The 25,005-nt window shown below is 50.2% G+C and overlaps 1 protein-coding gene and 1 non-coding gene across 5 annotated transcripts in view; one reads left to right on the top strand and one right to left on the bottom strand.

Annotated features, from left to right (window-relative positions):
• ZER1 (zyg-11 related cell cycle regulator) overlaps positions 1-25,005 on the top strand; it is a 43,714-nt gene that overhangs the window by 4,157 nt on the left and 14,552 nt on the right. For 2 of the 4 annotated variants that reach the window (XM_033193029.1, XM_033193036.1), the window contains exons 2-8: positions 13,487-13,738; positions 15,185-15,335; positions 15,544-15,980; positions 16,299-16,475; positions 17,578-17,692; positions 17,837-17,983; positions 18,369-18,536. In XM_033193029.1, coding sequence (XP_033048920.1) covers positions 13,581-13,738; positions 15,185-15,335; positions 15,544-15,980; positions 16,299-16,475; positions 17,578-17,692; positions 17,837-17,983; positions 18,369-18,536 — 1,353 coding nt within the window. In that variant the 5' untranslated portion in view covers positions 13,487-13,580. Of the gene's footprint in view, positions 1-13,486; positions 13,739-15,184; positions 15,336-15,543; positions 15,981-16,298; positions 16,476-17,577; positions 17,693-17,836; positions 17,984-18,368; positions 18,543-25,005 lie in introns of all 4 variants that reach the window. The other 2 variants (XM_033193018.1, XM_033193023.1) reach the window with 1 other exon arrangement.
• On the bottom strand, positions 19,700-19,803 carry LOC117074026. Its single transcript, XR_004433498.1, has one exon. It is a non-coding gene; the product is annotated as a small nucleolar RNA U13 (small nucleolar RNA).

Here is a 25,005-nt window from a genome sequence, read left to right as displayed (position 1 = left end):
TTTCCAGCTTCGGAGATGCAGAAGAGTCTCTCGAAGCATTATTCTCAGGAACGTCACTCTTCATAATTATTGGTCACCACCTTCCTGCCAACCTTTCATGGCATCTCCTCAGCAACCCTGTTCACAACATATGCTACACAGTGTGTGCCACTCGCAGCATGCTGACAGGTAAGGACCTTGATAAATATTGAGGCTGGAAAACATTGGCTGGGGACCTTGTGGAGCTGAGGCTCTGTCACCGGCATTGAGCCACTCACATACTCTGTAATGGAGACCCCAGGAATCACACAGGGACTCTGCCCTCAGGAAGCTTTCAATGCTGTGGCCAAAAAATGACATATGCCCACAGAGTGGTTACTAGCAGTACCGGATCATGTGAGCTCAGTGCCTAAGTTGTAAGGAAGTGGTGGAGGCTCATGGAACAGAAGGGAAAGCTGAGGTTGGAGAAAGATCCCTCCCCCATGGCATAATGGCAAGGAGCTTGAACTTTAGGGTCAGGTATTTACTGGAGGACCTTGTGAAACTCATTGCGCATCTTTGAACCATTGTCTCCTTATCTGGGAAACAAAATGATAATATGTACCTCATAAGTTATCTGTGGCAACCGGGTGTGGTGGCTCACACCTGTATAGTCCCATCTCTTTGGGAGGCCGAGGTGGGTGGATTGCTTGAGACCAGGAGTTTGAGACAAGCCTGGGTAACATGGTGAGACCTCATTTCTACAAAAAATAAAAATAAAAAAATTAGCCAGGTCTATTGGTATACACCTGTAGTGACAGCTATTCCAGAGGCTAAGGTGTGAGATTGCTTGAACGCGAGAGGTGGAGGTTGCAGCGAGCTGAGATCGTACCACTGCACTCCAGCCTGGGTGACAGAGTGAGACCTTGTCTTAAAAGAAAAATAAATAAATAAGCCGACCGTGGTGGCTCACACCTGTAATCCCAGCACTATGGGAGGCCGAGGCAGGTGGATCACCTGAGGTCAGGAGTTTGAGACCAGCCTGGCCAACATGGCAAAACCCCGTCTCTACTAAAAATACAAAAATTAGCCGGGCATGGTGGCGGGCACCTGTAATCCCAGCTACTTGGTAGGCTGAGGCAGGAGCAGGAGAATTGCTTGAACCCTGGAGGCAGAGGCTGCAGTGAGCTGAGATCGCGCCATTGCACTCCAGCTTGGGCAACAAAAGCAAAACTCTCTCAAAAATTAAAAATAAAAATAAATATAAATAAATAAATAAAAAGTAAGTAAGTTATCTGTGGCTTTGATGTGAACATGGATGGAAAGCTGGACATACTGGGCCTGTTTTTTTTTTTTTTTTTTTTTTTTTTTGAGACGGAGTCTCACTCTGTCACCCAGCCCGGCTAATTTTTGTGGGGTTTTTTTTGTTTGTTTGTTTGTTTGTTTGTTTGTTTTTTGAGACGGAGTCTCGCTCTGTCGCAGGGGCTGGAGTGCAGTGGCCGGATCTCAGCTCACTGCAAGCTCCGCCTCCCGGGCTTACGCCATTCTCCTGCCTCAGCCTCTGGAGTAGCTGGGACTACAGGCACCCGCCATCTCGCCCGGCGAGATTTTTGTATTTTTTAGTAGAGACGGGGTTTCACCGTGTTAGCCAGGATGGTCTCGATCTTCTGACCTCGTGATCTGCCCGTCTCGGCCTCCCAAAGTGCTGGGATTACAGGCTTGAGCCACTGCACCCGGCTAATTTTTGTGTTTTTAATAGAGACGGAGTTTCTTTTTTTTTTTTTTTTTTTTTTTTTGAGATGGAGTCTTGCTCTGTCGCCCAGGCTGGAGTGCAGTGGCCGGATCTCAGCTCACTGCAAGCTCCGCCCACGGGTTCACGCCATTCTCCTGCCTCAGCCTCCTGAGTAGCTGGGACTACAGGCGCTCGCCACCTTGCCCGGCTAGTTTTTTTGTATTTTTTAGTAGAGACGGGGTTTCACCGTGTTAGCCAGGATGGTCTCGATCTCCTGACCTCGTGATCCGCCCATCTCGGCCTCCCAAAGTGCTGGGATTACAGGCTTGAGCCACGGCGCCAGGCCAAGACGGAGTTTCAACACGTTGGCCAGGCTGGGCTCAAACTCCTCACCTCAGGTGATCCACCTGCCTTGGCCTCCCAAAGTGCTGGGATTACAGGTGTAGGCCACTGTGCCTGGCCTGCCACACTGCGTCTTGAACTAATGAACTATCTGTGGACATATCTGTCTGTTCACATCCATAGTCTGTGGCAAATTACATAGCCATAACCCCTTCATTCCAGCTGCATTTTCTGTAAGTTGTAGATGTTAACTCCTGCCTTGTGGGGGGTTGAGAGAATTCAGTTAATTAACACATATAAAATACTTAGCAGAGTTCTTTTTTTTTTTTTGAGACGGAATCTCGCTGTCACCAGGCTGGAGTACAGTGGCATGACTTTGGCTCACTGGAATCTCCACCTCCCGGGTTCAAGCAATTCTCCTGCCTCAGCCTCCTGAGTAGCTGGGACTATAGGCACACGCTACCATGCCCTGCTAATTTTTTTTTTTTTTTTTGAGACAGAGTCTTGCTCTGTCGCCCAGGCTGGAGTGCAGTGGCGCGATCTTGGCTCACTGCGAGGTCCGCCTCCCAGATTCACGCCGTTCTCCTGCCTCAGCCTTCTGAGTAGCTGGGACTACAGGCGCCCACCACCACGCCTGGCTAATTTTTTGTATTTTTAGTAGTGACGGGGTTTCACCGTGTTAACCAGGATGGTCTTGATTTCCTGACCTCATGGTCTGCCCGCCTCGGCCTCCCAAAGTGTTAGGATTACAAGCATGAGCCACCACGCCGGGCCGCTAATTTTTGTATTTTTAGTAGAGGCAGGGTTTCACCATGTTGACCAGGATGGTCTCGATCCCTTGACCTCATGATCTGCCCACCTTGGCCTCCCAAAGTGCTGGGATTAGAGGTGTGAGCCACCGCACCCGGCCAGAATTCTTGGTATATACTTCGTATCAGTATGGGTAGGATCATTAATACATTTGGTTACAAGAGTAGAACCCAGCCAGTCTGATTACTAGCTGAATGCAGCCTCCTCAAGGCCTCTCTGTCTCCAGCATCACCAGCAGCCACCTAGCCATGAGGCACATTCCCCACTCATTGCGTGTCTGCATCTTTCTGACATAACCCACCTCATGGATTTAATCTCTGCAGACTTTTCAGAGCCAGGTGGCATCTGGTTTTCACCTGTTTCCCGACCACCTGGAGATCCCCACACTTGCTCTGCCTCCCCTCACACCCCCAGGCTCTGGCCCTTGATCTACTGCCTCCTGGAAAGCCTCTAGCCTCTGTAAATAGGGCATTTGTTTGGGTTTTCCCTCCAGCTCCTAGGTTAGTATTTCACAGGGTGAGCACTGCTCCAAGGCTCAGAGCTTCTGGCTCCCCCAACCTCTCCGTCCCCTGGGTATCAGGACACTGGTGGGATCCCATGCTCCCCCCACCAGACTTCAGTTTCTCTTTCTCACCCATTGTTTGGATGGATGGACTGAAGACCAAATGTTTGGTGAGAAGCAGGGGTCTACTTTAGGTTTGCATCCCACTCTCATCAGTTTTGTGATCTCAGGCAAGCGTCTGCTTAGTTGTGTATGCGTCAGTATCTTCATCAGAAAATGGAGTAACTATCTTGTAGTACTAGAGTAAGGTAATTCCAATCACAGCAAACCTTTGTTCTGTTAAACGCCAGGCATAAGTTGGGCACCAAAGTCAGGCACCAAGGATACATGTGCGTGCGCACTTACGCACGTGTGTGTGTGTGTGTGTGTGTGTGTGTACATGTGCATGGATGCAGGCATGCAAGCAAGCATACAGCTTTTGTCCTCCCAGAGCTCACAGGCAGTGGGAGGGGGTCAGTAGACAAATTGTTATGTAAATGATTAATTAGTTGCAAGTACAGGGTACTAGGAAATGTATTGTCAGTTAAATAAGAGACTCCAGGGAGTAAAGCCCGTAAGGAGCTTAGGACCACATCTGGAAGCAGCCAACATGGACGTGGTACTGCGGTGGCTGCTGCTGCTGCTGCTACTGTTTTTCTCTCTCTTCTCTCCCACTTCCCCCATTCCCCAGGATATCGTAAGTTCACAATAGATCTAGTATTAAAGAACATGCAAGAAAAGGGATGGAGAAAGACATAGGGTTCTCCCAGTGTGGTGGTCGGTCATAACCAGAGCTCCCTCTGTCCTCAGTGGCTGCAATTCCAGATGTCCTGTGTCTGCCCTGAGAATGACAATCCCTAAGGAGTGGAGTAGGTAGAGAGGAGTAGGTAGAGTGGAGTAGGTAGAGATGGCTGCCTCTGGCAGGTGCCGGGCCTGCAGCTGGATGGGGCTCAGGGCATGGTAGCCCCAGGGCCCTTCAGTCTCCATGTCAGGATGGAGGATGGCTCCTTCCTCTTCCAGCTCATTCCAGCCCTGAGTGGCAAGGTCAACACTGCTAAGGGGAAGCTAGCAGATGGCGCCATCTACCTGGCTTGTATTTTGGGGGCTTTTTTCTTCCACTTGGGGAGCATGGTAAGAGCAGAGCAGCTGCCTAGGTAACTGGGCTCAGACCTGCAGAAAAGGCAAAACCCCAGTGGCTCTCCCTCATTCAGAGCCTCCGAGTCGAGAGACATCATTTGCAGCCACTGGGCACCCAGCAGTGTCCTGGGCGCAGCATGCAGGGAGAATGCGAGAACGTGCTGCACCTCCCAGGCCTCGTGCAGACCCCAGCTGGCGAGTCCTTCGTCATTCCTTCCACAGGCCTTTGTTGAAACCTCACCTTGTGGCAGGCCCCACATTCAGTGTTCAGTGCTTCCTTTGTTCATTTAGCAAATAGTCATGGACCTGGGCCCATAGTGCCAATGTCCCATGCACCCCCTCTCCTTGCAGCTTAGGTACTTCTTTGCTTCCTCCCGAAGCGCCTTCCCTTTTCCCCTCCACCAGAGTTAACTAGGACTCATCTTTTGGGTCCCAGTTGAAATGTCACTTCTTTTTTTTTTGATGGAGTTTTGCCCTTATTGCCTAGGCTGGAGTGCAATGGCGTGATCTCAGCTCACTGCAACCTCCACCTCCTGGGTTCAAGCAATTCTCCTGCCTCAGCCTCCTGAGTAGCTGGGTTTACAGGCATGCGCCACCACATCTGGCTAATTTTTGTATTTTTAGTAGAGACGGAGTTTCACCATGTTGGCCAGGCTGGTCTTGAACTCCTGACCTCAGGTGATCCTCCTACCTCAGTCTCCCAAAGTTTTGGGATTACAGGTGTGAGCCACCGCACCCGGCCTGAAATGTCACTTCTAAGGACACCTGCTCTGACTCCCCAGTCTGGGGCAAGTCCCCTGATTGGGTACCCAGAGCCCCAGGCCCCTCCTCCTGCAAGACACTGGTCCCAGTTACAGGACAGCCGCTTGTGGGCCCCGTAGGTGGATCTGTCTATCTCTGGAGCCAGTATGCTCCATGTGGTCAAGGACCTCGTCCGGCTTGCTCACCATAGGACCCCCAGTGCTGAGCAGGGACTGAGTGAGCAGGTCCAGGGATGTGATACCAAACAAGACAGCCTGGTTTTGCCCTCGTGGACCTGGCCATCTATCAAGGACACTGAATGATCAAAGCCACATCAGTACCAAGTGTTTGTTGCTGTGGTAGGTCGGGCCTGTGGGGGCACTCAGCAGGCACACCCTGGTGGGTCAAAGATGGCTTCCCAGAGGAAGTAACTTTGACACTGGGACCATAGGTATCAGCTATGTGAAAGGAGAGTTCAAAGATCATGTGGGCTGGAGTGGCCAGGAGATACTTCCTGGAGGAAGGACATGGATTGTATTTGGGTAGGGGAGGGGAGAAGGCAGTATTTAAAGTAGAAAGTGCAGTAATTAGTTGAATTTGGATGGTCCTCGTTGAAAGAGAACAGACTGGGCAAAGGTCTGAAGGTGACCTGTGCCGAGGGCCTTTTGCCAGGACAGTGAGGCCAGGCTGGCTGGAGTAGAGGGTTAGTGGGGACCAAGTAGGCCAGAAAGCTGACTCTAATTCCAGTGGACTTGAAAACAGTTGCTTTCCAAGAGTGGGGACACTGCCAGCAGTGCTCCCTCTGGTTCCAGTTTCCCAGGCAAGAGAGGCTACTGGGCTCTTGAAGATCTGGAAGTAAATGAAGGCAAAGTAAGGCCATGCCCGGGGCCCAGGCATCCTGGTTTTTGTGCCTTCCCTCGAGGGTGCCATGCTGCCAGTGGGATAGCTGACACAATAAGCCTTGTTGTGGGATACCCAGGCCCTGGAGCTGGGCTAGAACAGACCCCACTCTGTAGGAGCCAGGGCAGATGAGATAGGAGAAGGTGATTGTAACAACAACAATAATAATAATAGTCTTTATTGAGCAATGACCACGTGCCAGACAGCGTTCTAAGTCCTTTGGATATTATTCCATGGAATCTTCACACCCTGCTGGGGATGAAGTATTGTGCTGCTTCTGTTTTAGAGGAAAAATGACTGAGGCACAGAGAGGTGGAGACACTTGCCCAAGTTTGTTTGCTTGTGAGCAGCAAGCCTGAAATGTGAGCTAGGCCTGCCTGACTTCACAGCTCATCCACGCATAGTCCCTAGTAGACAGTGGTGCCACAGTTGAACTCAGAACTGGCTGACTCCAAAGCCCAAAGCGCCCTGTGGCTTCCCACTGGATTTCCTGAGCAGTCTGGAAGGCTCGCAAATAGACACAGAGGGAGGCTCCCAGAAGCTGGGACAATGCCGGGCCCCAGAACTCCAGAACCCTCTAAGACAGGGGTGTCCAATCTTTCAGCTTCCCTGGGCCACACCGGAAAAAGAATTGTCTTGGGCCACACATAAAATACACCAACACTAACAATAGCAGATGAGCTAAAAAAAAAAAAAAAGTCCATAAATCTCATAATGTTTTAAGAAAGTTTACAAATTTGTGTTGGGCTTCATTCAAAGCTGTCCTGGTCCACATGCAGCCCATGGACCACAAGCTGGACAAGCTTGCTCTAAGAGATGTGAGGGATTCCACAAGACTAGGTTCCAGTCCCAGTTTACACAGCTCCCTCTGTCTGACCTGGAGTTTCCTCCTCTATAAGATGGGGTCAGCTGGGCATGGTGGCTCACGCCTGTAACCCCAGCACTTTGGGAGGCCGAGGCAGGCAGATCACGAGGTCAGGAGTTTGAGACCATCCTGGCTAACATGGTGAAACCCCGGCTCTACTAAAAATGCAAAAAATTATCCAAGTGTGGTGGCAGGCGCCTGTAGTCCCAGCTACTTGGGAGTTTGAGGCAGGAGAATGGTGTGAACCAGGGAGGCGGAGCTTGCAGTGAACCAAGATGGTGCCACTGCACTCCAGCCTGGGTGACAGAGCGAGATTCCGTCTCAAAAAAAAAAAAAAAAAAAAGGTGGGGTCATAGGGCCAGGCACGGTGGCTTACTCCTGTAATCCCAGCACTTTGGGAGGCCAAGGTGGGTGGATCACCTGAGCTCAGGAGTTCGAGACCAGCCTGGCCAACATAGCAAAACCCTGTCTCTACTAAAAACACAAAAATTAGCCAGGTGTGGGGGCAGGCACCTGTAGTCCCAGCTCCTCAGGAGGCTGAGGCAGGAGAATAACTTGAACCTGGAAAGTGGAGGTTGCAGTGAGCCGAGATGGTGCCACTACGTTCCCACCTGGGTGACACAGAGCAAGACTCTGTCTGGAAAAAAAAAGGTGGGATCATAACCACCATGTTGTGTACTTAGTCTGTTGGCCTGGGACTAAGCATTTTCCCAACATTATCTCATTTACTACCACAGCCCTGCGAAGTAGAGATTATTATCCTTATCCTTATTTTCCAGATGAAGAAACTGAGGTCTGGAGAGGTTAAGTACCTTTTTTTTTTTTTTACGGAGTCTTACTGTGTTGCCAGGCTGGAGTGAAGTGGCGCAATCTTGGCTCACTGCAACCTCCCCTCCCGGGTTCAAGTGATTCTCCTCCCTCAGCCTCTTGAGTAGCTGGGATTACAGGTGTGCACTACCACACCAGCTAATTTTTTTGTATTTTTAGTAGAGACAGGGTTTCACCATGTTGGCCTCGATGGAGAGGTTAAGTAATTTTACAGTGAATTGTACAACTGGGTCAAAACATAGATCTGTCTGACCACAGAGCCTGCACTTTAAAAAAAAACTTTTGGGCCTGGGTGCGGTGGTTCACGCCTGTAATCCCAGCACTTTGGGAGGCCGAGGCAGGCAGATCACGAGGTCAGGAGATCGAGACCATCCTGGCTAACATGGTGAAACCCCATCTTTACTAAAAATACAAAAAATTAGCTGAGCGTGGTGGCACACGTCTGTAGTCCCAGCTACTTGGGAGTCTGAGGCAGGAGAATCGCTTGAACCTGGGAGGCGGAGGTTGCAGTGAGCTGAGATCGCGCCACTGCACTCCAGTTTGGGCGACAGAGCGAGACTCCATCTCAAAAAAAAAAAAAAAAACTTCTATGAAGTATAACATACATGAGAGGCCAGGTACAGGTGGCTCACGCCTGCAATCCCAGCACTTTCGGAGGCCAAGGTAAGAGGATCGCTTGAGCCCAGGAGTTTGAGACCAACCTGGGCAACACAGAAAGACCCTGTCTTTACTAAAAGTTAAAAAATTTACTGGGCGTGGTGGCACATGCCTGTAGTCCCAGCTACTGAACAGGCTGAGGTGGGAGGATCACTTGAGCCCAGGAGGTCAAGGCTGCAGTGAACCGTGATCACACCACCACCCTGCAACCTGGGCAACAGTATGAGACTTTCTCGGAAAAAAAATTAATAAACAGGCCGGGCGCGGTGGCTCAAGCCTGTAATCCCAGCACTTTGGGAGGCCGAGACGGGTGGATCACGAGGTCAGGAGTTCGAGATCATCCTGGCTAACACGGTGAAACCCCGTCTCTACTAAAAAATACAAAAAGCTAGCCGGGCGAGGTGGCGGGCGCCTGTAGTCCCAGCTACTCAGGAGGCTGAGGCAGGAGAATGGCGTAAACCCGGGAGGTGGAGCTTGCAGTGAGCTGAGATCTGGCCACTGCACTCCAGCCTGGGTGACAGAGCGAGACTCCGTCTCAAAAAAATAAATAAATAAATAAATAAATAAAAATTAATAAACAAAAACAAAAAACCAAACAAACAAAGAAATACATACATAAGGAAAGATACACAAAATATCAGTATGGAGTCTGATTAACTTTTTTTTTTTTTTTTGAGACGGAGTCTTGCTGTGTTGCCCACATTGGAGCGCAGTGGTGCCATCTTGGCTCACTGCAAGCTCCACCTCCTGGTTTCATGCCATTCGCCTCCCTCAGCCTCCCGAGTAGCTGGGACTGCAGGCTGCTGCCACCAGGCCCGGCTAATTTTTTGTATTTTTAGTAGAGACGGGGTTTTACCATATTAGCCAGGATGGTCTTGATCTCCTGACCTCATGATCCGCCCGCCTCATACTCCCAAAGTGCTGGGATTACAGGTGTGAGCCACCTCGCCCAGCTGGCATTTTCTTAACTTTCTATTCAATTACAACATTCGGGCCGGGCGTGGTGGCTCACGTCTGTAATCCCAGCACTTTGGGAGGCAGAGGTGGGCAGATCACCTGAGGTAAGGTGTTCGAGACCAGTCTGACCAACATGATGAAACCCCATCTCTACCAAAAATATTTAAAAAAAAAAATTAGCTGGGTGCGGTGGCAGGCACCTGTAATCCCTGCTGCTCCAGAGGCTGAGGCAGGACAACAGCTCGAACCCTAGAGGTGGAGGTTGCAGTGAGCTAAAATCATGCCACTGCACCCCAGCCTGGGTGAGAGGGTGAGACTCTGTCTCACAAAACAAACAAACAAACAAACAAAAAACCCAATATTCACTTGAAAAAGTACACAAATCATGATACACAGGTTGTTGAAGATTCACACAGTGAACAAGCCTGGATACCCAGTACTCTGATCAAGGACACTAGAAGCTCCTCAGCACCCAGAAACTCCCTTGCAGTCACCTCCCCAGGTGACCACAGTCCTCACTTCTCCCACCACAGATGAGATTCCCCTGCTTTTGAACTTAGTGGAGTGACACAGTACAGACCCTTTTGTGTTCTGACTCCTCTCATTAAACGCAGTAAGCGTTTGCCGGGCACAATGGCTCATGCCTGTAATCCCAGCACTTTGGGAGCCTGGGGTAAGCAGATTGCTTGAGCACAAGAGTTTGAGACCCGCCTGGACAACATAGCAAGACCTTGTCTCTAAAAAAAAAAAGAAAAAAGGCCGGGCGTGGTGGCTCAAGCCTGTAATCCCAGCACTTTGGGAGGCCGAGACGGGCGGATCACGAGGTCAGGAGATCGAGACCATCCTGGCTAACATGGTGAAACCCCGTCTCTACTAAAAAATACAAAAAACTAGCCGGGGGAGGTGGCGGGCGCCTGTAGTCCCAGCTACTCCGGAGGCTGAGGCAGGAGAATGGCGTAAAACCTGGGAGGTGGAGCTTGCAGTGAGCTGAGATCCGGCCACTGCACTCCAGCCCGGGCGACAGAGTGAGACTCTGTCTCAAAAAAAAAAAAAAATTAGCCGGATGTGGTGGTGCACGCCTGGACTCTCTGTCTCAGGTACTCAGGAGGCTAAGGTGGGAGGATTGCTTGAGCCTGTGAAGTAGAGGGTGCAGTGAGCCGAGATCACACCACTGCACTCTAGCCTAGGTAACAGTGAGATTCTGTCTCAAAAATTAAAAATTAAGGCCGGGCACAGTGGCTCACACCTGTAATCCCAGCACTTTGGAAGGCCAAAGCAAGCAGATCACCTGAGGTCAGGAGTTCAAGACCAGCCTGACCAACATGGGTAACCCTGTCTCTACTAAAAGAAAAATATACAAAAATTAGCTGAGCGTGCTGGCGCATACCTGTAATCCCAGATATTCGGTAGGCTGAGGCAGGAGAGTCGCTTGAACCCAGGAGGTGGAGGTTGCAGTGAGTCGAGATCATGCCACTACACTCCAGCCTGAGCAACAGAGCAAGACTCTATCTCAAAAAAAAAAAAAACTAAAAATTGAGGGGGGGGAAGAATTGTAAGCGTTATCCAAGCTGTTAACAGGAGTTTGTGCCTTCTCATTGCCATGCAGTATTTAGTAGATGAATATACCCTAATTTTCCATTCCAATGCTAGTGGGCATTTAGGTTATTTTCTGGTTTTGGCCATTACAAATAGTGCTGCTGAGAACATTCTAGTGTAGATCTTTTGGTGCACATTTACTTATGCATTTCTGTTGGGTGTATACCTAGGAGTGGAATTGCTAAATGTTGAACGGATGTGTGTTCAGCTTTAGTAAATAGTGAATAGTATTAAATACTGTTCCCATTATATTCCCAGTTCACACCAGTTTGCCCTGCCGCCAGTCCTGTGGGAGATTTCCCACTGTTCCCTGTCTTCCCCAAGGCCAGGTATTGCCCATGTTGTTGTTGCTGTTGTGTTCAGTTGAGCCAGTGGGCGTGTGGGAAATGGCATCTCATTGTGGTTTTACTGTGCATTTCCCTAATAGTAAAGTTGAGTGCGTTTCACATGTTTATTGTCTGTTTCACTATCTTCCTTTATGAAATACCTGTTCAAATCTTTCACTCTTTTTTTTCTTTTTTTTTTTTTTGAGACAGGGTCTGTCTTTGTCTCCCAGGCTAGAGCACAGTGGTGCAATCACAGCTCACTGCAGCCTCAACCTCTTGGGCTCAGGTGATCCTCCCACCTCAGCCTCCCAAGTAGCTGGGACTACAGGCATATGCCACCGTGCCCAGCTAATTCTTTTTGTATTTTTTGTAGAGACAGGGTTTCGCCCTGTTGCCCAGGCTAGTCATGAACTCCTGGGCTCAAACGATTTGCCCACCTCGGGCTCCCAAAGCGCTGGGATTACAGGCGTGAGCCACTGCGCCCAGGCTCTTCATGGTATCTTTTGATGAACAGAGTTTTTAATTTTGAGGTAGTCCAATTTATCAATTTCTTTCTCTTCATGTGAGATCATTGCCTATTCTAAAGTCATAAAGATATATTCTTGTGTTTTCTTCTAGAAACCTTATTGTTTTACCTTTCACATTTATATCTATCATCTATCTCAAATTAATTTTTGTATATGCATGAGCAGAAGTTTCTTTGCTTCAGTGTAGATAAGTTTATAATTTTCTACCTCCTGGTTAGCACCTCTTGAGTCCTAGTTAAGAAATCTTTAGCTATGCTAAAGTCATGAAGCTAGTAGGAGGCTTCACTTTTTTAAATAACAGTTTTACTGAGATATAATTCACGTCACACAATTCACCCATATAAAGTATATAGTTCCATGATTTTTAGTATATTCACAGAGTGCACCCATGACCACCGTCAATTTTAGACCATTTTCATCACCCCAGAAAGAAACTCCATACCCACTGGCAGTTACTCTCCTTTTTCCCAACCACAAATCTACTTCTGTCTCTACAGATTTGCCTATTCTCACTGGACATTTCTATCAAAGGAATCACACAGTATGTGACTTTTTTTTTTTTTTTAACTGATTTCTTTCACTCAGCATAATGTTTTCAAGGTTCAACATGATAGCATGGATCACTACTTTTTATGACTGAATAATATTGCACTGTATGAATATGTAACATTTTGTCGATCCATTCATCAGTTGAAGGACATTTGGGTGGTTTCTACTTTTTGACTCTTACAAATAATGTTGCTATGAATCGTCACGTCCGAGTTTCTGTGTGGACATATGTTCTTATTGCTCTTGTGAGGAGCCTTCATTTTTAATCAGACACCATGAGATTCAGTGATATCATGTCTATATGTCTATTAAGCCTTGGCACAGACTAAGTGCTTAATCAACTAGAGCTGTATACAGGTTAGGAAGTACTGCACAGCATGGAACACCCCAGTGTAGCTGTTAAGATTGTGGGAAGCAGCCGGGCACAGTGGCTCAAGCCTGTAATACCAGCACTTTGGGAGGCCGAGACGGGTGGATCACGAGGTCAGGAGATCGAGACCATCCTGGCTAACACGGTGAAACCTTGTCTGTACTACAAAAATACAAAAAAACTAGCTGGGCGAGGTGGTGGGCGCCTGCAGTCCCAGCTACTTGGGAGGCTGAGGCAGGAGAATGGCATAAACCCGGGAGGTGGAGCTTGCAGTGAGCCGAGATGCGGCCACTGCACTCCAGTCTGGGCGACAGAGCAAGACTCTGAAAAAAAAAAAAAAAGATTGTGGGAAGCAGAAGAGTGAAAATCCCTATTACCCCCACCCAAACATTGAGTCCCCAGCACACACATGTCTGCCCACAGGCAAATAAGTGCTTGGACAAGGCTCCAGGTTCTTTGCAGGTCAAATTGTGCATAGATAGTGGCACAGCAGAGGCGGGTGAGAGATGGAGTCAGGAGACCTGGGCCTGGCCCTGCTAAGCTGCTAATTGGAGTGTGGTCTTAGTTTCCCTACTCAGAGTGTGGACATGGGGCCACTGATGGTTCTAGCCCTTGTGTGTGGCTCACTTGGCATCTTGTCCACTCCCCAGGCCGTGGCTCTGCCAATGATCCTGTGAGTGTTCAGGAATCACTCTTGCCCCTGGGGACCCTTGTCCTGGAGTGGCCCACCTGCCTGCCCCCAGCATGGCGTCTGACACTCCTGAGTCACTGATGGCCCTCTGTACTGACTTCTGCTTGCGCAACCTGGATGGCACCCTGGGCTACCTGCTGGACAAGGAGACCCTGCGGCTACATCCGGACATCTTCTTGCCCAGCGAGATCTGTGACCGGCTCGTCAATGAGTGAGCAGACCCAGGGGCAGAGGAGGGGCAGGGGTCCTCCCATGAATGTGTATAGAGAGATTGGGACCATGTGTACACTACGTGGGGAGTAGCTATGGAGACGAATGTGTGAGGGTGTGTATGTGCACATGGATGTTCATGGGTGCAAGAGAATAGTGATGTATCCATAACCGTAAAGGTGTATATGTGTGTTTTTTGGTGTGTGTGGAGGAGTGTGCATGTGAAGGCATGGGTGTGTGTACACATGTAAGCTTATGCAGCACAGGTTATTTTTGAGGGTAAAACTGCATGTGTGCATTTAGAGATGTGATTGTGTCAAAATCTGCTATAAATGAAGGAATTAAGTGTTGCCCCACGTGTGTATGTACATTCACATGGCCACATAAGGGTTTAGGTGCCAGTGCCAGAATAACGGATCCATGACCAGGGAGTGAATCATCCAGAGTCACTCATTTGAGACAGGGTCTCAAGGGAAAAATCTGAATGCCCCTCCGAGGGCCTCCCTACTCCTAGGGGCTCCTAGAAGCATGCTGTGCAGTCACTGAATGCTGGGAGTTCAATCTAGAGGCCCAGATGGTGGCCAGGCATGGTGGCTCACACCTGTAATTCTAGCATTTTGGGAAGCCAAGACAGGAGGATCACTTGAGACCAGGAATTCAAAATCAGCCTAGGTGACATAGCGAAAGACCTTGTCTCTACGGAAAAAAAAAAAAAAGAAAAAAATAGATTCCCAGAAGGGAAATTGGTAGACAGCTGCACTGGAAACTAGAAGCCCGTGTGGGCCTGAGGACAGAGGTGGACCTGTAATAACGTCCTGAGCATTTACTGTGGATCAGGCTCTAGGTTGGATACTTTGCAGGCCAGAGTTATATCCACTTTACAGATGAAGAAACTGAGGTCTGGGAAAGTTCATTTACTTGTGTGAAGTTGCCCAGGTAGGAAGCAGCCAAGCCAAGATTTAGATTCTAAAGCGTTTGAATCCAAAGCATTTCCCAGCAGACCAGGATTCTTGCATGAGCTGATGTCTCAACAGGGCTTAATTAAGGGCTTGCCCTGTACCCAGCTGGGAACTCTGAACTACTTGGCTTACTTTGCCTGTTTAAAAGGGTCACAGGAGGGGTTTAAAGAAGGTGATGAGAGTGGCCATGCCAGGGGGGCTGCTGCCCCTGCAGTGTGCGTGGAGGTTGTGTGACAGGCATGTGCATTGGGAGAGATGGCCCCTGCATCACCTAGAAGGTCTCCCAGAGAGCTGCCTTTAGATTCCTGGTTCCTGGGCACCCTTAATCTTACTGATAGTTTAGTTAGGATCCAACCAGATACTCTTAGGAGAAGGAGGTTGCTACTTGGGGTGATCCAAGAAAGCTTCAGGGGGAAGAGGGCTTGGCTTTGAAGCGAGGATGAGAGTTCCTGTGGCCCTCCCCTGAGCCAGGCTTTCTCCTCTCCCAGGTATGTGGAGCTGGTGAACGCTGCCTGTAACTTCGAGCCACACGAGAGCTTCTTCAGCCTCTTCTCAGACCCGCGCAGCACCCGCCTCACGCGGATCCACCTCCGCGAGGACCTGGTGCAGGACCAGGACCTGGAGGCCATCCGCAAGCAGGTGAGACCTGCCCCGCCACAGCACCGGGAGGGCCCACGCCAAGCAGGGGCCAGGCTGCTCTCCTCCAGCCCAGCCATCCCCAGCCCAGCCAGTGCACACCCTGACTGTGCACATCACCCTTTCCAACCCACCTGTAGCCTAGGACAAGGCCTGGGGCGGGGGGAAGGGGCAGGGGCGGTGATGATGATGTAGCTGTGCCCACTCCCAGGACCTCGTGGAGCTGTACCTGACCAACTGCGAGAAGCTGTCTGCCAAGAGCCTGCAGACACTGAGGAGCTTCAGCCACACCCTGGTGTCCTTGAGCCTCTTCGGTTGTACAAACATTTTCTATGAGGAGGAGAACCCAGGGGGCTGTGAAGATGAGTACCTCGTCAACCCCACCTGCCAGGTGCTGGTTAAGGATTTCACCTTTGAGGGCTTCAGCCGCCTCCGCTTCCTCAACTTGGGCCGCATGATTGATTGGGTCCCTGTGGAGTCCCTGCTGCGGCCGCTCAACTCCCTGGCAGCCTTGGACCTCTCAGGCATTCAGACGAGCGATGCTGCCTTCCTCACGCAGTGGAAAGACAGCTTGGTGTCCCTCGTGCTCTACAACATGGACCTGTCCGACGACCACATCCGGGTCATCGTGCAGCTGCACAAGCTGCGGTGAGCTCCTGGCCCAGAGCTCACCAGGGTGGGGATGGGTGGGCAGGTGGGGAAGAGTAGAGGTGAGTGTTGTCATGCACGCCCTCAGGGTTCAGGAGCCCTTGGCTAGGCAGAGGGTGGGGATGAAGACACAGTCCCATTCCTTAAACCCAGTGTTTCAGCTGGATTGGGGCTGTTCAGGGTTTCTTCCCAGAATGCCCTGGAGAAGTCATGGCAGGCATGGGCCATCCCCTGCTAGAAATTAAAGGAGCCGGGGTCTGCAAGGCAGCCCCACCCTGTACCCAGCTCCTGACCTGCATCCCCTACCCCAATCTTCAGACACCTGGACATCTCCCGAGACCGCCTCTCCAGCTACTACAAGTTCAAGCTGACTCGGGAGGTGCTGAGCCTCTTTGTGCAGAAGCTGGGGAACCTAATGTCCCTGGACATCTCTGGCCACATGATCCTAGAGAACTGCAGCATCTCCAAGATGGAAGAGGAAGCGGGACAGACCAGGTGGGGCCCCACCCTCCATGGCTACTAGTAGGCTGTCATTCAATAAGCATTTAGGCTGGTGCAGTGGCTCATACCTGTAATCCCAGCACTTTGGGAAGCTGAGATAGGCGGATCACTTGAAGCCAGGAGTTGGAGACCAGCCTGGCCAACATGGTGGCAGACACCTGTAGTCCCAGCTGCTTGGGAGGCTAAGGTGTGAGAATTGCTTGAGCCCAGGAGGCGGAGCCTGCAGTGAGCTGAGATCACGCCACTGCACTCTAGCCTGGGCAACAGAGTGGGACTTTGTCTCAAAAAAAAAAAAAAAAGGTATTTGCCAAGTACCCCTCCACCAAGTGCTGTGCTGTGTGCTAGAGATAAGGAAACAAATCAGGTCCTGCCCTCTCAGAGTCTGTGTGAGCTGGTGGGGGCAGTCACGTCATTACAAGGGCTATGGTAGGGGCAATCCAGGGCCCCAGGGTGGACTGAAGATCAGGAAGGAAGGAGGAGGAGGGACGCATCCTGGCTGTCCTGAATGCTCATTCTGCCTTTGCCAGAGGAAAGGCGTTCTAGCAGAGGGAACAGCACCTGCAAAGGCCAGTAGGTGAGAGCATGAGGAGCGACAGGGGAACTACCCAGCGCTCAGCCTGACCAGAGCACAGTGCCATGGGGGGAAGAGGCGAGGCTGGCAGTGTCTGCCACCTATGGAGTATTGCTGGACATAGGTCAGTTCCTGGGATGGTTGGTTGAGAAGTTTGACCAAACCCTACCAGCTGTAACTGGCCACCCATAAGCCCTGGCCCCAGCCTACTTTAATGGTGTTCAGTTGAGCTTGTCCCTTTGTGATTGTTGGTGAGACCTAAAAGTGCCATGTCCTTACTAAAATGGCAGGTAGTTTCTAAAGGTGGCTGCATCTCCCATCCTACGTGTTCCCCTACTATGTGACCTTGCCACCCTTCCATCAGGAGGTGGTGCCTGTGTCCCCTGCCATTAAAAACAAAAGGAACAGGGGATGAGGTTGGAGGGCCTAGAAGAGAAAGCAAGGAAATGCCTCACCACCCCTAGTGGGCAGACCCAGCTCAGGCCTGGGCCCCAAGCCACTGACACCGGCACCCTCTTTCCCCAGCATTGAGCCTTCCAAGAGCAGCATCATACCTTTCCGGGCTCTGAAGAGGCCGCTGCAGTTCCTCGGGCTCTTCGAGAACTCTCTGTGCCGCCTCACGCACATTCCGGCCTACAAAGTGAGCGTGGAAGTGGGATGGGGCTGGGCCAGGGAGCCTTAGGAGAGAGAAGGAGCTGGATTCTGGGGCTGGAGACTTGAGTTGGGATCTGGCATCCCAGCCCTTGGCCTCTTCTGGGTTGTTCTGAGCATGTCCCACCCGCAGGTAAGTGGTGATAAAAATGAAGAGCAGGTGCTGAATGCCATCGAGGCCTACACAGAGCACCGGCCTGAGATCACCTCACGGGCTATCAACCTGCTTTTTGACATTGCCCGCATCGAGCGCTGCAACCAGCTGCTGCGGGCCCTGAAGGTCAGCTCCAAGCCTAGGGCCTTGGCCTCCTGTCCCTCCCCACCTGGAGCGTGTCAGGCTTGGCTGAGCCATGTCCCCAGAGCCCCTGTCCCTCTGCACCCTGTCCCCAGGGCCCCAGGACCAGAACCCCAGCCTGGGCCTCACAGCACTTGACTGGCTTCAGCACTGGCCTTGTTCTTGACTGGCTTCAGCACTGGCCTTGTTCTTGACTGGCTTCAGCACTGGCCTTCAGTTCCAACCCTAGTGTCTGCTCCCCAGGCCCCACTTCTGCCTTAAGAGAGCAAGACCAGGCTAAACCCTGCCCCAGAGAGCCTGTTCCAGCCCCTTGCAGAGCCCAGGCCTCTCCTTGCACTTGCCAGCCCAGGTCCCCCTTGTCTTCATACAGCTGGTCATCACGGCCCTCAAGTGCCACAAATATGACAGAAACATTCAAGTGACAGGCAGTGCCGCCCTCTTCTACCTAACAAATTCCGAGTACCGCTCAGAGCAGAGTGTGAAGTTGCGCCGGCAGGTCATCCAGGTGGTGCTGAATGGCATGGAATCCTACCAGGAGGTGACGGTGAGCCCCCATCTGCCACGGCCTGCATGCTCTGACCCAGCCACCCCTTTCCTGCTTCCTGCATCCCGCTAGGGCTCCCCCAGCTCTGGGCTGCATCCTTCTCAGCTCCCTTTCCCACGGCAGCACTCCCCGACTCTTGGGACCTGACACTCAGGGTCCCCGGGACCTGGCCCTTCCCACAGTCCATCACCCCTGGCTGCCTTCCATCCTCTTCCTCCCTGCCCCATGTGGGGGTGGGGGCCCAGGGACCCTGCCCTTCTCCCTGCCTGAGCTGTTTCCTTAGCCCTTCTGCCCATATACTCTGCTGGGGGATTTCTTACCATAAATAAAAATAATAAAAGCTTTTATTATAGAAAAGTTATAATTACATACAGATATACAGAAAATAAAAATCACCTGTAAACCCACTACCCAGATTTAGGCACCATTAACATGGGCTATCGATTGTGGATTTTAGCCTATGCACACGTATTTTGTAAATGGGATACACAAACTGCGTACTGTTTGTATACAGTGGATTTTTACTTCAGCTGTGTCACATGAACATGAACATCTCCCTTATCAGCCAACATTTTGTTTTTTTGAGACAGAGTTTCACTCTTGTTGCCCAGGCTGGAGTGCAGTGGTGCGATCTTGGGTCATTGCAACTTCCACCTCCCGGGTCCAAGTGATTCTTCTGCTCAGCCTCCCAAGTAGCTGGGATTACAGGCATGCACCATCACGCCTGGCTAATTTTGTATTTTTAGTAAAGATGGGATTTCACCATATTGGTCAGGCTGGTCTCGAACTCCTGACCTCAGGTGGTCCACCTGCCTCAGCCTCCCAAAGTGCTGGGACTACAGGTGTGAGCCACCGCACCTGACCAGCCAACAAATTTTTTTTCATATGGAGTCTTGTTGTGTCGCCCAAGCTGGAGACCAGTGGCAGGTTCAAGTGATTCTCCTGCTTTAGCCTCCCAAGTAGCTGAGACTAGAGGGACATGTCACCACACCCAGCTAATTTATGTATTTTTAGTAGGTTTTGCCATGTTGGTCAGGCTGGTATTGAACTCCTGACCTCAGGTGATCCACCCGCCTCGGCCTCCCAAAGTGCTGGGATTACAAGCGTGTGCCACCACACCCAGCCAACATATTTATATAACAAAAAAGCTTTTTTCATTTCAGACGGGCAATATGCCAATGTCCTAACGTGGTTTGAGGGAGGCATATTTCACACATGAGCATGAAGACCTGATCATCAATCTTATGAACTACAAAAGGATCAAACAATAACCTTTTATTTTTTTTTTTTTGGAGACGGAGTCACACTCTGTCACCCAGGCTGGAGTGCAGTGGCACGATCTCGGCTCACTGCAACCTCCACCTCCTGGGTTCAAGCGATCCTCCTGCCTCAGCCCCCCTAGTAGCTGGGACTACAGGTGCATGCCACCACGCCCGGCTAATTTTTGTATTTTTAGTAGAGACAGGGTTTCACCATGTTGGCCTGGCTGGTCTCGAACTCCTGAGCTCAGGTGATCCACCCACCTTGGCCTCCCAAAGTGCTGGGATTATAGGCGTGAACCACCGCACCCAGCCACAATATATTTTTTTTAATTAAGAGAGTGTCTCAGGCTGGGCACAGTGGCTTACGCCTATAATCCCAGCACTTTGGGAGGCTGAGGCAGGCAGATCCTGAGGTCAGGAGTTCAAGACCAGCCCAGCCAACATGGCGACACCCTGTCCCTACTAAAAAATACAAAAATTAGCTGGGTGCGATGGCTCACGCCTGTAATCCCAGCACTTTGGGAGGCCGAGGCGGGCAGATCACCTGAGGTCAGAAGTTCGAGATCAGCCTGGCCAACATGGTGAAACCCCATCTCTACTAAAAATATACAAATTAGCCAGGTATGGTGGTGGGCGCCTATAGTCCCAGCTACTTGGGAGGCTAAGGCAGGATAATTGCTGGAACCTGGGAGGTGGAGATTTCAGTGAGCCGAGATCGTGCCACTGCACTCCAGTCTGGGTGACAAAGCAAGACTCTGTATCAACACAAAACCAAAAACAAAACAAAAAAAAAGATACCTAATGCTTAAAAGATGAAAAAATTCAAGTGATAAAAGAATGTATTAAATAGAGTGAAAGCCACTCACAATCTTACCTCTCCTCCCCTAGATACAGCTGGTGTTAAGGTTCATTTTCGTAACTGTTGACACCAGCATATGTTCAGTGTCCTCATCCAGGGAGAGGCCACTGTGTGGAGGACTCTGCTGGAGCTTGGAGGCAGTGGCCAAGGTCAGGGCTCTGCCCAGTGTGTGAAACAGCCCCCAGGGTCGAATAATTTAGGTTGCTGTTTCATCTTTTGTTCTCCCAAGCAATGCTTTGTTAATTATACTTAATTAGTTATCCTTATAATACATATCTAGAAGTAGAGTTGTAGAATTTCAGGGGCAATATGTGAGTGTGTATATTTTTTCTTTTCTTTCTTTCTTTTTTTTTTTTTTTGAGACAGAGTCTCTCTCTGTTGCCCAGGCTGGAGTGTAGTGGCGCGATCTCAGCTCACTGCAACCTCTACCTCCAGGTTCAAGCGATTCTCCTGCCTCAGCGTCCTGAGTAGCTGGGACTACAGGAGCACGCCACCACACCTGGCTAATTTTTGTATTTTTAATAGAGACAAGGTTTCGACATGTTGGCCAGGCTGGTCTGGAACTCCTCCTAGCCTCAAGTGACATGCCCACCTGCCCCTTATCTACAAAAGAATTTTTTAGGCCAGCGTGGTGGCTAAGCACTTTGGGAGGCCAAGGCAGGTTGATCACCTGAGGTCAGGAGTTCAAGACCAGCCTGGCCAACATGGTGAAACCCGGTCTCTACTTAAAATACAAAAATTAGCCGAGTGTGGTGGTGGGAACCTGTAATCCTAGCTACTCAGGAGGCTGAGGCAGGAGAATCGCTTGAACCCAGGAGGCAGAGGTTGCAGTGAACCGAGATGGTACCATTGCACTCCAGCCTGGGTGACGATAGTGAAACTCTGTCTCAAAAAAAAAAAAAATTTCTTTTAATTAGCTGGGTGTAGTGGTATGCGTCTGTAGCCCCAGCTACTCGGAGGCCAAGGTGGGAAGATTGCTTGAGCCTGGGAAGTGGAGGCTGCAGTGAACTCTGATTCTACTACTGCACTCTAGCTTGGGCAGCAGAGGAGACCCTGTCTTTAAAAAAAAAAAAAAGAAAAGAAAAGAGAAAAAGAAGACTAGTTGGAGACTCCCAAATGAATTAATAAATCTATCACAGAAATGGAAATAAAAATAAGAGGAAGTCACATTTCATCTCAAGAGCTTGGTGATACCCAATGTCGCATAGGTAGGCAAGAGTACCCTCACACCCTGTCTACTGGTGAGGGATGAGTCGTGCAACCTATGTGGAGGGCAACCAGCAGAACCTGCCAAAATTGTAAATGCGTCTATCTTTTGACCTAGCCTTTCTGCAATTAGAACTGTTCTTAGAGGAAAAAAATATGCATACATCCTCACTTGTAAAATTTTTTTTAAAAAGGCCGGGCGCAATGGCTTATGCCTGTAATCCTTGCACTTTGGGAGGCTGAGGCAGACGGATCACTTGAGGCAAGGAGTTCTAGACCATCCTGGCCAACATGGCAAAACCCCGTCTCTACCAAAAATATAAAAATTAGCCAGGCATGGTGGTGGGCGCCTGTAATCCCAGCTACTAGGAAGGCTGAGGTGGGAGAATCGCTTGAATCCAGGTGGAGGTTGCAGTGAACCAAGATCGTGCCAGTGTACTCCAGCCTCGGTGACAGAGTGAGACTCTGTCTCAAAAAATAAATAAATACATAAATAAAATTTAAATTTAAAAAAAGGCTGGGTGTGATGGCACATGCCCAGGAATCCCAGCCACCTTGGAAGCTGAGGTATGAAAATTGCTTGAGCCCGGGAGTTCAAGGCTGCAGTGAGCTATGATGGCACCACTGCACTCCAGTCTGGTAACAGAGAGACCCTGTCTTAAAAACAAATAAATAGGGCCAGGTGAGGTGGCTCACACCTGTAATCCCAGCACTTTGGGAGGCTGAGGCGGGTGGATCACCTGAGGTCAGGAGTTCAAGACCAGCCTGGCCAACGTGGTGAAACCCTGTCTCTACTAAAATACAAAAATTAGCCAGGTATGAGGGCAGTTCCCTATGAAATCCCAGCTACTTGGGGAGGCTGAGACGGGAGAATCGCTTGCACTAGAAGGTGGCTGCAGTGAGCCAGGATCATGCCACTGTACTCCAGCCTGGGCGATAGAGTAAATGAGGCTCCATCTCAAAAAAAAAAAAATTTTTTTTTTAATTGGCCAGGTGTGGTGACTACTCCTGTAGTCCCAGCTACTCAGGAGGCTGAAGCAAGAGGATTGTTTCAGCCCAGGAGTTTGAGGCTGCAGTGAGCTATGGTCGCACCACTGCACTCCAGCCTGAGCAACAGAATGAGACACTGTCTCAAAAAAAAAAACCCCAAACAAATCAATAAGCAAATAAACCTGCAGACAGTACAAAGAAAACTGAGGATATAGAGCAACTGAGGAGCTCCTGCCCCGCTGATAGGAGTGTAAACTGCTAAAGCCACTGCGGAAAACAGTCTAGTGTTACCTAATAAGGTTGAAGACATGCACTCCTTGTGACCCAGAAGTCACATCAGGCATGTGTGCCCTAAAGAAACCCATGCTTGTGGTCACCGGGATGCAAGTATAATACATGGTTCACAGTAGCCAACTCTTAGGGTCACCCAGACATCCATCAGCTGTAGAATGGATGAATACATTGGGGTGTCATGATGGAATACTATACTGTAATGAAAAATCAATGCATTTCAGCTATGTATAACAACTGTTAATCTTGCAAACCTATAGAATATCTACGAAAAGTAGGGGCCAGCCAGGCGTGGTGGCTCATGCCTGTAATCCCAGCACTTTGGGAGGCTGAGGCAGGTGGATCACCTGAGGTCAGGAGTTCAAGACCAGCCTGGCCAACATGACAAAACCCCATCTCTACTAAAAATACAAAAATTAGCTTGGCATGGTGGTGGGAGCCTGTAATCCCAGCTACTTGGGAGGCTGAGGCAGGAGAATCACTTGAACCTGGGAGGCAGAGGTTGCAGTGAGCTGAGATCGCGCCATTGCATTCCAGCCTTGGCAACAAGAGTGAAACTCCATCCCCAAAAAAAAAAAAAAAAAAAAAGGCCGGGCATGGTGACTCTCGTCTGTAATCCCAGCACTTTGGGAGGCCAAGGCTGGTGGATCACGAAGTCAAGAGATCAAGAGCATCCTGACCAACATGGTGAAACCTGTCTCTACAAAACATGCAAAAAAATTAGCTGAGCGTGGTGGCACACGTCTATAATCCCAGCTACTTGGGAGGCTGAGGCAAGAGATTCACTTGAACCTGCAAAGCGGAGGTTGCAGTGAGCCAAGACTGCACCACTGCACAAAATGCCAGGCCTGGTGGCTCATGCCTGTAATCCCAGCACTTCAGGAGGTTGGGGTGGGTGGATCACAAGGTTAGAAACTCAAGACCACCCTGGCCAAAATGGTGAAACACCATCTCTACTAAAAATACAAAAAGTTAGCTGGGTGTGGTGGCGGGTGCCTGTAATCGTAGCTACTCAGGTGGCTGAGGCAGAAAATTACTTGAACACTGGAGGCAGAGGTTGCAGTGAGCCAAGATCATGCCACTGCACTCCAGCCTGGGCGACAGAATGAGACTCCATCTCAAAAAAAAAAAAAAAAAAAAAAACAGCAGGGGCCATTGGATACACCTGTAATCCCAGCTACTAGTGAGGCTGAGGTGGGAGGATCACTTGAGCCCAGGATGGAGAGGTTGCAGTGAGCTGAGATTGCGCCTCCACACTCCAGCCTGGGTGACAGAGTGAGACCCTGTCTCAAAAAATAAAGCAGGGACCAGGTGCAGTTGCTCGTGCCTAGAATCCCAGAACTCTGGGAGGCTGAGGTAAGAAGATCTCTTGAGCCCAGGAGGTAGAGGCCAGCCTGGACAACATAGTGAGACCCCATCTCTACAAAACACAAAATAGTAGCTGGGCATGGTGGCACACAGCTGTAGTACTAGCTACTCAGGATGCTGAAGAGGGAGGATCGCTTGAGCGCCAGAGGTTGAGGCCGCACCATGATGTGCCACTGCACTCCAGCCTGAGTAGCAGAGCAGCGCAAGACCCTGTCTCAAAAAATAAAAATAAAAGAAGGCTGGGTGCAGTGGCTCACACCTGTAATCCCAACACTTTGGGAGGCCGAGGCAGGCAGATCACTTGAGGCTAGGAGTACGAGACCAACCTGGCCAGCATGGGGAAACCCCATCTCCACTAAAAATACAAAAATTAGCCAGGCATGGTGGCATGCCTGTAATCCCAGCTACTCAGGAGGCTGAGAAAGGAGAATTGTTTGAACCAGGGAGGTGGAGGTTGCAGTGAGCCAAGATAGGTCCACTGCACTCC

Source organism: Trachypithecus francoisi, unplaced genomic scaffold (genome assembly GCF_009764315.1).
Source record: "Trachypithecus francoisi isolate TF-2019V2 unplaced genomic scaffold, Tfra_2.0 Contig01585, whole genome shotgun sequence".
NCBI lineage: Eukaryota > Metazoa > Chordata > Mammalia > Primates > Cercopithecidae > Trachypithecus > Trachypithecus francoisi.
This window is presented reverse-complemented; position numbering and strand designations above follow the sequence as displayed.